Source organism: Tupaia chinensis, unplaced genomic scaffold (genome assembly GCF_000334495.1).
Source record: "Tupaia chinensis unplaced genomic scaffold, TupChi_1.0 Scaffold147869_1, whole genome shotgun sequence".
NCBI lineage: Eukaryota > Metazoa > Chordata > Mammalia > Scandentia > Tupaiidae > Tupaia > Tupaia belangeri.
In genome coordinates, this window is record NW_006207719.1 from 1,154,280 (window position 1) to 1,169,308 (window position 15,029).

The 15,029-nt window shown below is 39.1% G+C and overlaps 1 protein-coding gene across 1 annotated transcript in view; it reads left to right on the top strand.

Annotated features, from left to right (window-relative positions):
• PLBD1 (phospholipase B domain containing 1) overlaps nt 1–15,029 on the top strand; it is a 69,974-nt gene that overhangs the window by 48,699 nt on the left and 6,246 nt on the right. Inside the window, 3 exon segments of the mRNA XM_006169967.1 lie at nt 11,796–11,996; nt 12,112–12,164; nt 12,166–12,271. Coding sequence (XP_006170029.1) covers nt 11,796–11,996; nt 12,112–12,164; nt 12,166–12,271 — 360 coding nt within the window.

Here is a 15,029-nt window from a genome sequence, read left to right on the forward strand (position 1 = left end):
CAAACTTCAAAATATATTTCCTTCACACTGTGCAGTAGTCAATGTCTTTGCTCAGCCTTTTTTATTTCTAGCTGTTCCTTCAACCTGGCTCCTAAAGGTTGCCCCTGAATTTGTGTAGTTTAGCATCAGCCAAGGATTTTGGCAATTTATATTCATATTTTAGAGCTAACCCTCTGTGATTTACTTGCTTCCATGGTTTTCCATAAATTTCCATTTCCTTTTCTGAGTTTTGCCCTCTGACAGCTGCAGCAGTCTGAGCTGTGTATACTGGAAACCACTCTCAGTTGAAGTTGCAGAAAACTTAAACCTCACCAAAAACAATTCTGTTTTAAAAGGGGGGAAAAAATCCCTCACTTCTTTTCTTGTATTCACCCTGTGCTCCCTGAAAATTTTTTGTTTGTTTGTTTTTTGGAGAGGTTTTTGCTATAGGGTGCGTGCACTTGCCAGAAAGACAGAGAGAGACAGAGAGACAGAAAGCAAGAAATCACCCTCCAGGGGGGATGGCCATGCCTCAATCCCTTCTCCTCCATTCTTCTCTCAGGATCTTGGGGACACACACACACACACACACACACACACACACACACATCCTGTGTGAGTTTAAGCCACCGGGTCTGGGACTCGAACCGTGGTTGACTATATGGGAGTCCAGTGACATAGCCATTACACTAACTGTTGGTTCCCGAAATTGTTAACACTCATCCAGGGAATTGGGCAGTTTATATTCAGATACTGAGTTTTTGCTCTTCTGTAGCTCTCTTGCTTCCAAATTCCCCACCTAACTTCCCAACTATTCTACAATATTAAACTTTCACACCTGCCATCTCAAACCAATATCACTGCAGTTTTCTACAGCAAAAAAGTTGGGTATGGGAGGATGTATTAATTTGCAAAGGCTACCATAATAAAGTATCATAGATTGGGTGGCTTAAATAACAGAAATTTATTTTCTCATAGTTCTGGAGGTTAGACCAGAACTTTACCAAACCAGAACCAAACCTATTGACACCAAGATTAAGGAATTGGCAAATTTGATGTTCCCTGAGGTTTCCCCTTTGCCTTACATATAACAGCTTTCTCACTGTGCCCTCACATAGCCTTTATTACTGTGTGTGCACATCCGTGGCACCTCCTCCTCTTCTTCTAAGGACAGCCACCAGTCATGTTAGATTATGACTTACCATATGAACTTCGTTAGCTTTTATTAGCTTTTTAAAGGCCCTGTTTCCAAATATATTCACATTCTAAGGTACTGGGGGTTAAGACATAACCATATGAATTTTGGAGGAACAGAATTCAGCTCATAACAAGGAGTGAGGAGAACGTTAAAGCAGAGAAGTCTCACACTCCTTCTTAATCAATGCTGTACCAGTTCAGTTTTTTCCTGCTTTTGGTCATTTTCTAGTACCTTCAAATGTTGTTGGTTTTCATATTTTTACTTATTTATTTGTTTTTAAGGTTTTTTGCCATGGCGCTCACCAGAGAGAGACAGTGAGAGGGAAAGTGAAAAATCACCCCTCAGGGGAATGGCCAAACCACAACCCTTCTCCTCCTGGAATTTTGGGCACTCATGCACATGCGACTGATGTGATTTTCAAGCTGCCAGGTCAGCCATGTGGAAGTCCAGCACCTTATCCACTATACCACCTGCTGGTCCCTCGAATAGGTGTTTTTAAATAACTTTATACAGTTTTTACAGTTGCTATTTGTAATAGAAATCACTCAATTTCATCATGCTGCCATTACTGAAATACTCAACCTTGGTATGAGCATTTTTATTGTCTGTTATTACCAAGTGTCTTCCAAATTAACAAAACCCAGCAGCACAAGAACTCCTTTTAGAAGCCCTCACTACCCTTCATTCAGGCTGAATAAGCTGCCCCTCCTTGGGGCTTCCCACATACCCTATGCATAACTTCTCGAGACCCAATGCTCCATGTTCATGTTGGTCTCCCTAGGGCTAGCACAGAGCCTCGCACGTTAAATCACTGTGTAAGTATTTATTAAAAAAAGAATAAAAGGCGAAAAAGGAAGGAAGGAAGAATAGGAGGAAAAACAGAAAGGAGACTGGCAGACAAATGTTGGGCGATCCGTGCTGATGTGAATATGGTGGGTAGGAAATGTAAGGAAGAAAGGGGAGGCATATAAAGTGGGAGATTGCCTAAGAGATCACAATTTCTATTTTAATCTCATTGTTTTATATCTGTACTGCCCTCCCTTCTATACCTTTGATTTGAAAAGTGAAGCCCAAGGTGTTCAGAAGTGCTTATTAAGGTATTTTGGATCCAAGGCTTAAGTGTTAAGTGTAGAAGTTGTGCTTAAAGCTAATCCTTTGTTCACCATGAAGAGAATCTGACTAATTTTGTGGGAAAATTAGGCAACCTCCAAATGTTAAATAAGTTACTATAAACTTGCTTTGCTTAACTTATTATCAAATAAAAAAGAAAACAAAAGCCTCTCTTATTTGTTCAGTCTCTAATATGTTGGCTCTGTGACGGACAGTTTGCTAGACATTTGATATGCATTATGTCATTTAATTTTTATAAATACCTAACAAGAGGGAATTTTAGCAACATTTTGAAAATAAGAAACAGATTCAGAGAAGTTAAACAGGTCACCCAACAATAGTAGAGGACTGATTTCAAATACAAAATATCTTACTTAAATATCTACTTTTTTCCCAGAAATGGTTCAGTTTGCATTTAAGTTAGATGGTTAAAACTGAAAGAGCCAGGAACTGAAAGAGCTTACTGGCATGCTAGGTGGGTGAAGCTCTTGTGTGGGAACGAAGGCTGGAACTCATTCCAAGTGTTTTTAATTGAAGATTTCAATAATGATCCCTAAGAGGCTGACGCTTCCAGCTTAATTACTGTAAGTGAAGCTCAATGGAATGCACTTAGTGTGTATCACTAAGCATGTATGAGTTCCTGCTTCACCTTGTGTCTGGATATTCTGTCTGGATACACACACACACACACACACACACACACACACACACTTGAATATTCCTCCATTTATTTCCGTGGAGCTTGCTTTAAGATATAGATTCCAAAGTGACATACATAGAAATTCTTCTTTTGTTTACTGGACTGGGGCATTTGTAACAAGCACCCTAGGTGATTCTAGCATACTGGCTCCATAGCCCATATTTTGAGAATATGGCCCTTGTAGTCCAGGTAACAAAAACATTTGCTCAACCTTTTCTTGTTTGAAGTTCATGTACTTGAAAGTAGATGCACATGAATATAAAAGAATAGGCTCAAAACCCCAAGAAAATTTAGTCAAGTCTTCATAACCCAGAATGTGATTACTGCTATACATTATAAAATTGCCTATTTAGTAAATGTGTAGCATAAACATTTTTAATGTACCATAATTATTTTCACTAATTGTATTTTACCTTTTTAATATTACTTTGGTCATAAAGTTGAAATATATACAAACAGCTTATGAGTTAATACATACCAACATTCAAATTCTCCACTTGTAAAAATTAGAACCAAAGGAAGCAAGAAAATAATGATAGAACTAGGGTACATATGCTAAAAGATTATAGACAGATTTTATAGTATTTAATTTGTTTTTTTTTTCCTTTTTTTATGTTTAAGTGTTTTGTTATAGAATATGTACACTCGATAGAGACAGAGAAACAGCAAGAAAATGAGAAATAACACCCCCCTCCCCAGGGGGAATGGTCACACTGCAATCTCTTCTCCTCCCTTCTTCACTCAGGATTTTAGGCATGCACACACATACACCTGGCATGTTTTTCAATCTGCTGGGTCTGAGGCGCAAACCTATGTTTGACCATGTGGGATCTAGCATCTTAACTACTACACCACCTTCTGGTCTCAATATCTGTTTTCTTAAGTCCTTTTCTTTTGTTCTTTATCAGACCTTTGGAAGCCTCCCAGGACACGGATGTCTTTTACCAGGTCACTCCAGTCTTGATCATCTTTTCCCATCTAGCATAGGAAGCCTTCTCCCTTTTGTCTTTCCAGAAATCCTCTTATTTTCCATGCTCTTATTGATTAGCTAGTCACAGGAGATTTCTCTCAATTCCACCCTGTCTAAACATGCAAGTAACTCCCCATGACTCACTCTTCTTAAGTATTTCTAATGTATTTGTTCCATTGTATATGTTGAGCAAGTGTTGTCACCATTTGCATGACTACAGATCTTTCAGGCATGTGTGCAGTGGAAAAGGCTTGTGTTGGGATTAAGTCTTAGGCTTATTTCTGACAATACTATTTATTATTATTTAAAAAGTTTAAACATCTCATCTAAGCTCTGTTTGTGAAGAACAAATGATAGTATTCATCCTTCTAAAGCAAGGTATCTCGTATGTAGTAAATGTTAGGCACCACCATTGCCTTCTCTTTCTCTCTTAGAGAGATGCAAGCACTCACTGGAGAGAGAGAGAGAGGGCATTCCCCAATGGGACATGGTCATGCTCCTAATTCCTACTGCAAGATTAGGCAGCCATGTGCTCAGTACGCACTTGACTGAAGAACAATCACTGGAAGGAGTTGTAGAAACTGATCGGTATCAGTTAGGATCTTGGTAGGCAAAGGAAGCAAATAAATGCCATTCTGGATGGTGAGAAGGTTAAGTTCATTGTGCAGTAGGCAAAATAACAGCCTGTATTATTTTGTGTCCTGGGATACCACAGGCTTCCTTTCCTTGAAATAAGCAGAACACTTTCTTGATGCCCATAGAAACCTCACAGCAGGGGTTATGACAGATTCAGAGGGAAGTAGAGGAGGGAAGGGAGGGCAGCCTGGGTAGGAGTTTTTTGAAAAAGTTCAGGGGGTTTTGATGCAGTCCCTGGACTGAGAACCGTTGTAGTGTTTGGCATAGGATGTTTAATAAACATCTGCACTCTGACTATCAGCCTGGCAGACAGCTATCAGGTAGCTCAGGACAGAACGGTGCTTTCCACAAGTTTGAGAAATGATATTGTTCCTCCTTAGCAGTGGAGAGAAGCTGAGCGGAGAGGTTAGTATGGTACAAAGTCATTACTTTTTTTTTTTTTTTTTTTTAATTTTTACTATAGAGCATGTGCACTTGCTGTAGAGACAAAGGTAGGGGGGAGAGACAGAGAAAGAAAGCACTCCCCAAGAGGGATGACCCTGTTGCAATTACCTCTCCTCCATTCTCCTCTCAGGATTTTGAGCATGCATGCATATGTGCCCAGCATGTATTTCAAACCACCAAGGTCTAGGACTTGAAGTACGTAGTCATGAGGGATCCAACTGCCTTAACCACTATGTCACAGGCTGGCCCTGGTTTTTTGGGTTTTGTTGTTGTTGTTATTATTGTTGTTGTTCTTTTTTTTTTTAAGGGGAAAAAATGAAAAGCATTCCCAAATGCAAATTAGTACAGCCATTGTGGGAAACATATGAAGGTTTCTCTAAAAACTAAAAATAGAATTGCCATATGATCCAGCAATCTACTGCTAGGCATATGTACAAAGGAAAGGAAATTAGTACATCATGAAGATATCTGCACCCCAGTGTTCACTGCAGCACTACTCACAATAATAACAATGTGGAATTAACCTAAGTGCCTATCAATAAACAAATGGTTATAGAAAATGTATATATACATGGAGCCTTCAAAAAGTTAATGGAAAAATGTGTATTATGGAAAACTGCACAAGAATTTCAAACATTTTTTGCACCAAAATAAACTTGTACTTTAACTCCATTTTTTCCAAATTCCTTTTGAAGTCCCTTTGTATATACAGCGGAATATTATTCATCCACTAAAAAGAATGAAAGTCCATTATTCTGTGGTAAAATGGGTGAGCCCGAGGACACTATGTTAAGTGAAATAAACTAGGCACACAAAGGGAAATCCACATGTTCTTATTTATGTGTAAAAACTGAAAAAAAAAAAAAGACCTCATTGAAGCAGAGTTAAAGAATGACTACTATATGTTGGGAAGGACAGTGGGGAGGGGAGGAAATAGAGAATGGGAAGAGAATTACAGAGAGAGAACAGGAATCATTTCCAGTTCTAAAATACAGTCTCGAGTCATAGAAAAGTCATGACATATTTTTCTATGTTTTCCTATGCAAAAATGCATAACGACTTTTCTGACAACTCAATTGAATGAATATAGTTAACAACAATTTACTTTATATCTGAGTAACTAAGAAAAGGAGGATTTTGAATGTTCTCAATACAAAGTAATGACAAACAGCTAAGATAACAAATATACTAATTACCCTTATGTAATCAATATGATTGTGTTCTCTTTTCCTTAATTTTTTTTAATTGCCAGAGGGAAATAGAGACAAGAAAAGGAAAGACACACCCCAGCTGGAGGTGGTCACACTGAACCTCTCTATTTCTCCATCCTGTTGGAATTTGGGGAAACACACATACATATACCCAGTGTGCATTTCAAGCTGCTAGTGCTGGATTCAAACCATAGTGGGCCATGTAGGATCCAGCTTAATCACGAGGCTACAGGTTGGCCCCACAGTGTATTCTTGTACTGAAAACTCACACTGTACTCAAGTATACATTATTACATCTCAGTTAAAAAACTGAATGGCAGCAAGATACTTCAAAACAAAATATAGCCTATTATATAACTGAATTACTATCATTCTATCACTTAGTTATAGCTGCAACTAACTAAAAATAACCTTCAAAACTTTGTGACCAATAGCATTATGTGACTTTTATTACTTCTGAGTCCACAGGTCTGCCCAGTGTTTTTTTCTAGACATCTCAATTGAGCACATTCCTGTCCACGGTTGGTTGAAGGTTAGGCAGGCAATTCTACTGACCTTGGATGAGTTCTTGCACATCTAGGGCTGGCTGAAACAACGGGGTCCTCCTTCATGTGTTCTCTCACCTTAGACGTCAGGCAATACTGGGCTTCTTCACAAGGCCGTGGCAGTGGTTACAAGATTGAGCAGAAGTGTGCAAGGTCTCTTTAGGCTTAGATCAAACATTGGCATATTCTGTCAGCTGAAGCAAGTTCCAAATCCAGCCCAGATTTAAAAGGTGGGTAAACGGACAGCACTTCCTGAGAGAAGCTATAAATTCACATTGCAGAGAATATGGATAGAGGAAAGGTTGAAGAAATGCAGCACAGCTATTTTTTATAATCATGATCCATATGACAGATCTTAGTTATGTCCTTGGTCAACACTTGATTCTCTTCTCTCTCCACCACCATTTCTGTGAAGAATGTCATGGACAATTGGATCAGAATCACGCTGAATTTGTAAATTAATTTGGGTAGAAGTGACATTTTGATCCTTCCAATCCAAGAACACAGGATATCTTTCCACTTTTTTGTATCATACTCAATTTCTTTTTTAAGTTTTTCATAGTTTTCCTTGTAGAAGTCTTTCACCTTTTGGTTATGTTTATTCCTAAGTATCTTATTTGTTTTGTATCTCTTATAAATGAGATGATAAATGTAAATTGGGCAATCAATTGAACAGACAACTCTCCAAGGATGACTTTCAAATGGGCAAAAGGTATATGAAAAAATGTTAAAAGTCTCTTGTCAAAAAGGAAATGCAAGTTAAAAACACAATTACATACCATTATACCCCAGTTAGAATGGTTAGTATCCAAAAAATAAAAAATCACAAGTGCTTAGAGAGGCTGTGTTGAAAAGGGAACACTTTTACACTGTTGGTGAGAATGTAACAACCTCTGTGGAAAACAAAAAATAGAGGTTCCTCAAAAACCTACAAATAGAACTACCATATGACCCAGTAATCCCACTCCTTGATATATACCCAAAGGATTAAAAAAAAAAAAAAAAAAAAAAAGTAAAAAAGATGGAGTGGCACTGATCCTGACACTGTGCCCAAGTCAGAAAGACACTTGCATATCCATGTTTATTACGGCATTATTCACAATTGCTATGAAATGAAATCATCCTAAGTGTCCAAAACATGATGAATGGAGTTGAAAAATTGTGGCACAAATATACTATGGAATATTACTTAGCTGTAAGAAACAATGAGACCTTATTGTTTGATTCAAAGTGGATGAATATAGAGGACTTCATGTTGAGTGAAGTGAGCTGACTTTGAAAAACATGCACTGTATATCCCTTCTTGATATGTACTAAATATCTGCACTATATGGGAGAAATGGAAAGCTCTAAAGGTATGATAGTACAAAGGATAAGTGTAGATACCAGAGACTGAAAGAGAGGGGGAGCATATGGTAGAAGACAGGGTAAGGTGCAAAGGGAAGAACCAGTTAAAAGACAAAATAACTGCAAAGCATACATTATGATGGAGACTTTGTGTAAAATGTGAAATTAATCCGTACATTTAAAAAAAAATACCAAAAAAAAAAAATAGGTCTATGATTCTACTCTTCTAGAAAGGAGTGTATTTGTTCTGTGTCCTCTGGGCTTTGAAGAACCTAATGCACATAATATGCAAATGGCTGCATTATAAATGCACTAGTTAGAGGAATAAAGGTAAAAATCTCCAAGATGTACTAAGCAATAGGTCTAAATGGCATCTGAACATACTCTGTTTATTTTTGTGATTCAAGTGCTTCTTTTAAATATCAATATATGATTTACTAACCATAAAGAGTTTTGTTTTATTTTTAATTAAATTCACCAAGACAGGTACATCATGGAATGTTATTTGTAGGCTGGCATTAATGACACACTACAGTGTTCCTCTCTTTCCTGATCTCAAATGGTTTACTTTCCAAAGTTGCTAGTGACAGATAAGTGTGTCCGGACTTTGTCCCCTCTCTAAGCCTTTGCTTTATTATCTTAAACTTTAAACTATAGAATTAGTCCTTAATTTTTGCAAGCCAATTCTTTTGTTGTTGTTGTTGTTTCAGAATCCTGGGTGGTCTATACATTTCCATCTTTCAGTCTCTTTAAGAGTGTTGCTCTTAAACAAGACTACCCCTTAAACAGCAGTAGTATTCATTAACTTACACATACAATGTACGCCTGCCCTCTTGTGTCGAGATGCTGCTTCAGTAAGGAGTGAATTAGCAAACTTGTTATGCCAGAAATACAGCATTTCGCCTATGGGGATTTTCTACCAGAGAGCTTGCTCAAGGCTGACAAGTATGGTTCTACAATTTGAGCACTGCAAAATGACCCCAGCCCAAGAGATGAACGGGGATTGAAAACCATCCACATTCTCTCAATTCATGTATCTTCTATCTAGGATGTGTCTTTCCAAAGAGGTTATCCATTAAAATTTCATTCAAGGGTGCCATCAAACCTTGTACTGCCTAGAGTGTGCAAGTCTCTCCAATTTACACAAACTCTGTATAGACTACTCATGGCATCCTGTGTCGGCTCATTAAGAGTTAGCAGGACATGGGAACCAGCAGTTAGCGTAATGGCTATGTCGCTGGACTCCCACGTAGTAGTCCGCGGTTCGCGTCCTGGACCCGGTGGCTTAAAACTCACGCCAGGCGCGTGTGCATGCGTGCCCAAGATCCCGAGAGGAGAATGGAGGAGAAGGGATTGCGGCATGACCATCCCCTCTGGGGGGTGATTTCTCACTTTCAGTCTCTATGTCTCTCTCTGTCTGGCGAGTGCCCGCACCCTATAGTGAAAAAAAAAAACCTCTCAAAAAAAAAAAAAAACAGCAGGACACTCCTCTCATGTAACTTTCTTTCTCGGGAACTTACAGAAATCGCAAAATTAGATTGTTAGAACTAAATGACATAATTTAGTTTCAGGTTATCAGAAGAAAGATATAAGGAACAGGAAAGCAAAATGAGAATCGCTAAATTGATTAGTGGCAGTATAGGGAACTAAAATGCAGGCCTCCTGACCCCAGTTCATGTCCTGAAGTGACCTCCTTATTTGACCCTGCCTTTCCCATGTCATATGAGGCTGCAGTAGATGTGCAATTACATGCACAGTGCTGGTAAGGAGGTTTTAGGTGGTATGTGGACAAATATTTTTTGCATATTAGTAGAAATACATTTGTTTTAATGTGTTTTGGGGGGACAAAAAAATCCCATGGTTTCTTAGATCTTATTGCATGTGATAAAGCTAAGTATCTTAAGTTTCAAAGGGTGTTAAAGACAATATTAAATAATATATATGTTAGTTTGATTTAGCCATTCTACAATGTATACATACATCAAAATACCATGGTGTACACCATAAATATATACATTTTTTGTCAATTAAAAAAATAAAGAAAAATACCAAGTAAACAATAAATAGTACTGAGAGAGCAAAAATGATCAAAGTGATATACAAATGGCAGAAGTTTAGGATTATCTCAGTCCCCCTGGCTGCTGTAACAAAATACATCAGACTGGGTAACTTACAAACAGAAGTATTCCCTAGAGGCTGAGAGGTGGTGTCTGGTGAGGGCCCATTCCACACAGATGGTGCTTTCTTGCTATGATCTTGTATGGTGGAAGGAGGTAGTTAGCTCTATGGGCCTCTTTTATAAAGGTATTAATTCTACTCATGGAGGATACCCAAAGGAATTTACTACTCCGGTCCTTTCTAATGTTCTCGCTGGGGCCTTTTACTAACACCTTTTTAGCACTGAGAGTTCATTCATTACTGTCAGTTATTGATGATAACATATCCTCATTGTTGCAGCTGTGTGTGATGTTCTGTCCCTTCCATATTCATCCCTGTATAAACCACAAAATAAACTTTCAGAGACTTGTGGCTTCACTGATTTTTCCATGTTGCCTCCTTATAAAAAGCATTGATCCAGAGTATCAGTGTCCTAATTTCCAAAATCATGTTCACTTTTTTTAAAAAACCTCTTTTTTGTTAAAGAGTGAGAGTGCTCCCCAGAGACAAAGAGATAGAGAAAGTAAGAAAGCACCCAACCCCCCCCCCCCCAGGCAAGGCAATGGCCATGCCACAATCCCATTTCTTCCAACTCCTCTTGGGATTTTGGGCAACTAACCATATGAGCCCTGTTTTTCAAACTGCCAGGTATGGAACCTCAACAGCACATCGGACATGTGGGATCCAGCTGCTTTAACCACCACGCCACCTGCTGGCCCCAGTGCTATTCACTTTTATAAATGCATATATTTTTCGATTCATAACAATTATGTAGAGCCAGTCTTGTGGCCTAGTGGTAAGGGAGCTGGATCCCACATGGCTTACTTTATGGTTTGAATCTCAGTCTTGGTGGTTTGAAAAACACTAGGTGCACGTGTATGCATGCAAGCCCTAATCTCGGGAAAATGGAGAAATGGATGAGGAATTGAGGCATGACCATGCCCCATTGGGAGTGCTTTCTCCCTCTCCTTCTCTCTGTTTCTCTGTATGTCTCTGGTGAGTGCCTGCAGTCTTTGGCAAAAATTTTTAAAAAATCAAAAACCGTATACTTATATAAATTTAGAAAATACAGGAAAGTAGAAAGAAAGTACCTATCTATATTACTATCTAACAATGAGCCCTGCTTAATGCCCTTACTAATTAAAGGTTCTTCTACAAAATCTTAGCAGGTGGGCATCAATTTCCATTTATGATTTTGAAAAATTATAATATTATCAATTTAACATATTTTTATCATCCCAGATCATAAAGTCAAACATTTCAATGGAGAACTGGGGGTGGATTTCTACTGACACCTCTGTAAGCAGTAGTAGAATAACTACCACAGAGATGAGCCAAAACTGGGAGAAGTTACTGCACATCAAGGATAATAATAATACTTTGGCAAATAATGATATTCTTCACAAAAGGCATTGTGTATGTAAAGCTCTATGCTAACAATGATGTTTTAATATTCCATGTAGGCATACACTGATTTGCATATCTGTCTTTCCTATAGGGTTCCTAGAGTCTCTGGATGACTTTTACATTCTTAGCAGTGGTCTGATATTGCTGCAGACCACAAACAGCGTATATAATAAAACTCTACTAAAGAAAGTGAAACCTGAGACTCTTCTGGCCTGGCAAAGAGTCCGCATAGCCAATATGATGGCAAATAGTGGCAAGAGCTGGGCAGAGATCTTTTCAAAATACAACTCCGGTAAGTGGCCCTGCAGAACAACTTGTAGCCCATGTATACATGCTTAGATTTAGATTGTTAACCAGTGAAGCCAGACCCATACCCATGTCCTGCCTTCATGTCTACAATATTTCAGGTACTTACAACAACCAGTACATGGTCCTGGACTTGAAGAAGGTAAAGCTGAACCAAGAAGGTAAAGCTGACCCGCAGTCTTGATAAAGGCACTCTGTACATCGTGGAACAAATTCCTACATATGTAGAATATTCTGAACAAACTGATGTTCTACGGAAAGGTACTTTCTTCATGCTCTAAGTATGAATGTGTGTATGGTGGCAGAATGTACAGTACCTGAATATGTGATAGGAGAGCATATGGTGGGAAAGAAAGGATGGGGAGGCCATTGCTAGTTACACGGGGGAAGCATTACCAGGTTCAGCACAACATGTAAACCTACACCTCAAACTCTTATGAGACAATGTGCAGACTGGACACAAATCAGGCATTAATGATTCTATGACTTCTCAAGGTTTTAATGCTACCCTTCCTCCTGGGTTCCTGGTGAAAGCTTTCAGTAAATTCATCTATAAATGCTACTGTTGCTCAAGGACTAGAAAAGCAAGGATACAAAATTCCTGTCTTTTTTTTTTTTTTTGGAGAGATTTTCACTGTAGGGCGCGTGCGCTCGCCAGACAGACAGAGAGAGACATAGAGACAGAAAGCAAGAAATCACCCCCCAGGGGGGATGGTCACGCCGCAATCCCTTCTCCTCCATTCTCCTCTCGGGATCTTGGGCACGCACGCACACACGCCCGGTGTGAGTTTTAAGCCACCGGGTCCGGGACACGAACCGCGGTCGACTACGTGGGAGTCCAGCGACATAACCATTACGCTAACTGCTGGTTCCCCAAAATTCCTGTCTTTGAGGAACTCAGTGAGCCTCGTACGGAAGCAAAACACGTAAAGCAGCCATTAGAACCCCGGATGAGAAGAGTGGTAATGCAGGCTGGTGTACCAGCCTCGTGCTGAGACTACAGAGGGTGCTATTGATGGTGGGAAGGATCAGAGAAGGTGATTCTGGAGGGCAAGAGCACAGACCAGACGTTTGAAGCCTGAGAATCACACTGCCTCAATTCAAACCTCAGGTCCTCAAACCCTTGGGCAAATCATCTAACTTCTCCATGCCTTTTTTCATCTGTAAAATAAAATAGTCACAGGATAGGCTCCCAATCACTTACATATGATTTTTTTTTTTTTTTTTGCGGGGGGAGAGATTTTCACTATAGGGCGCGTGTGCTCGCCAGACAGACAGAGAGAGACATAGAGACAGAAAGCGAGAAATCACCCCCCAGGGGGGATGGTCACGCTGCAATCCCTTCTCCTCCATTCTCCTCTCGAGATCCTGGGCACGCACGCACATGCGCCCTGGGCACGCACGCACATGCACCCGGCGTGAGTTTTAAGCCACCGGGTCCGGGACGCAAACCGCGGTCGACCACGTGGGAGTCCAGCGACATAGCCATTACGCTAACTGCTGGTTCCCACTTACATATGATTTTGAAATTCCTAACTCTAAAGTCAGTAACTTTGTTTTTTTCTTTGTTTTGGTCCTAACCTACCTGGTGGCAAAATATGACCTGATTTGAACTCATGTGGCAGCAAAAACTGCCAAAAAATTGCCAATGAACTATTTATTGTCTTTATTTCTTTTTATACAAACTATTTATGCACTAGGCTACAAAAATAACAGTATCTTTGATTACGAGGTATTCCCCACAAAAAGTGTAATGACATATATATGTACTTCATTGTTCTAAAATCTGAAAAACTCTAAGTTTTCAAACTCATTTGACTCCCAAGAATTTTTGGATGTGAGAGTGTGAATGTGTGAATCTTCACAATTTCACTGTGTGGTCATGAGAATTGAGCAGCTCAGCCTTTATCTTTATTATTATTATTATTATTATTATTATTATTAAGGTTTTAAGAAATCACTCCCCAGGATGGAGGGGTGGCTGTACCCTTCTCCTCCATTCTTCTCTTGGGATTTTGGGCATGCATACACATGACTGGTGTGAGTTTCAATGCCACCTTGAAACTCTGGGACTTGAACCGCAGTCTGGGACTTGAACCACTGTCAGCCATGTGGAAGTCCAGCACTTTAACCATCATACTAACTACTGAACCCCAGCCTTTATCCTTTAGAAAATAAAAATTACTGACAAAGAAGAATAGACTAGAGATGGGAGAGAAGAATGGAGACTGGTTTCAGGACAGAACCAAGATAGTGTGGATCCTGGGAATAAGACCTGGTTCTCAGTTTCCCAGGCCCCCCAGTGGATTTTGTAACGATATCCAGAGTGAATCGTATTAGCAAAAATGACTCACACCCATGAAATCCATATAATAGTTATGCATAAAATAATTTTAGGTGGGAGTCCCAATTGCCAATAGTTCACAAACTACCAAGCAGTAGATGTATCTTTTTAGAAGAAAATCCACCTAGGCCAAGTCATTAGGTGGTTTCTCAGCATCACAATTTAAATTAAGAACCTAGACTGGTCCATCCAGCTCTTAAGAGCCTGACAGTAATACCATACCTCAAAAGACAAGACTGCTTTAAAAAAAAAAAAAAATCTTTCTTCTGAATGTTGCTGATTAACAGAACACCTTTGGGATACCATTCCTAGACCCCATGAAACTGCCCTAGGACTAAGAAGAGTTGATGCCGGCCCGTTTTTATTTATTTATTTATTTATTTATTTATTTATTTATTTATTTATTTATTTTTTATTTTTTTGCCAGAGGAGGGAAGAACAGTGTTAAAAGTCACTTGAGTGTTGTACTCTAGACTCTCTCTTGGGCCTTTAACTTAGGTTCTCCTGTTTGATGTTTGGAACATACTAGCAGATCAGTATTACTGTTACCATTTTACTAAAAGAGAAGACTCAAAAAGATACATGTGATTTACTAAATAAATAGGTGAAATCATGTAGCCATTAAAAAAAAAAAAAAAAAAAAAAAAAGCCCTTGGGAGCCCTTTAAACTCCCTA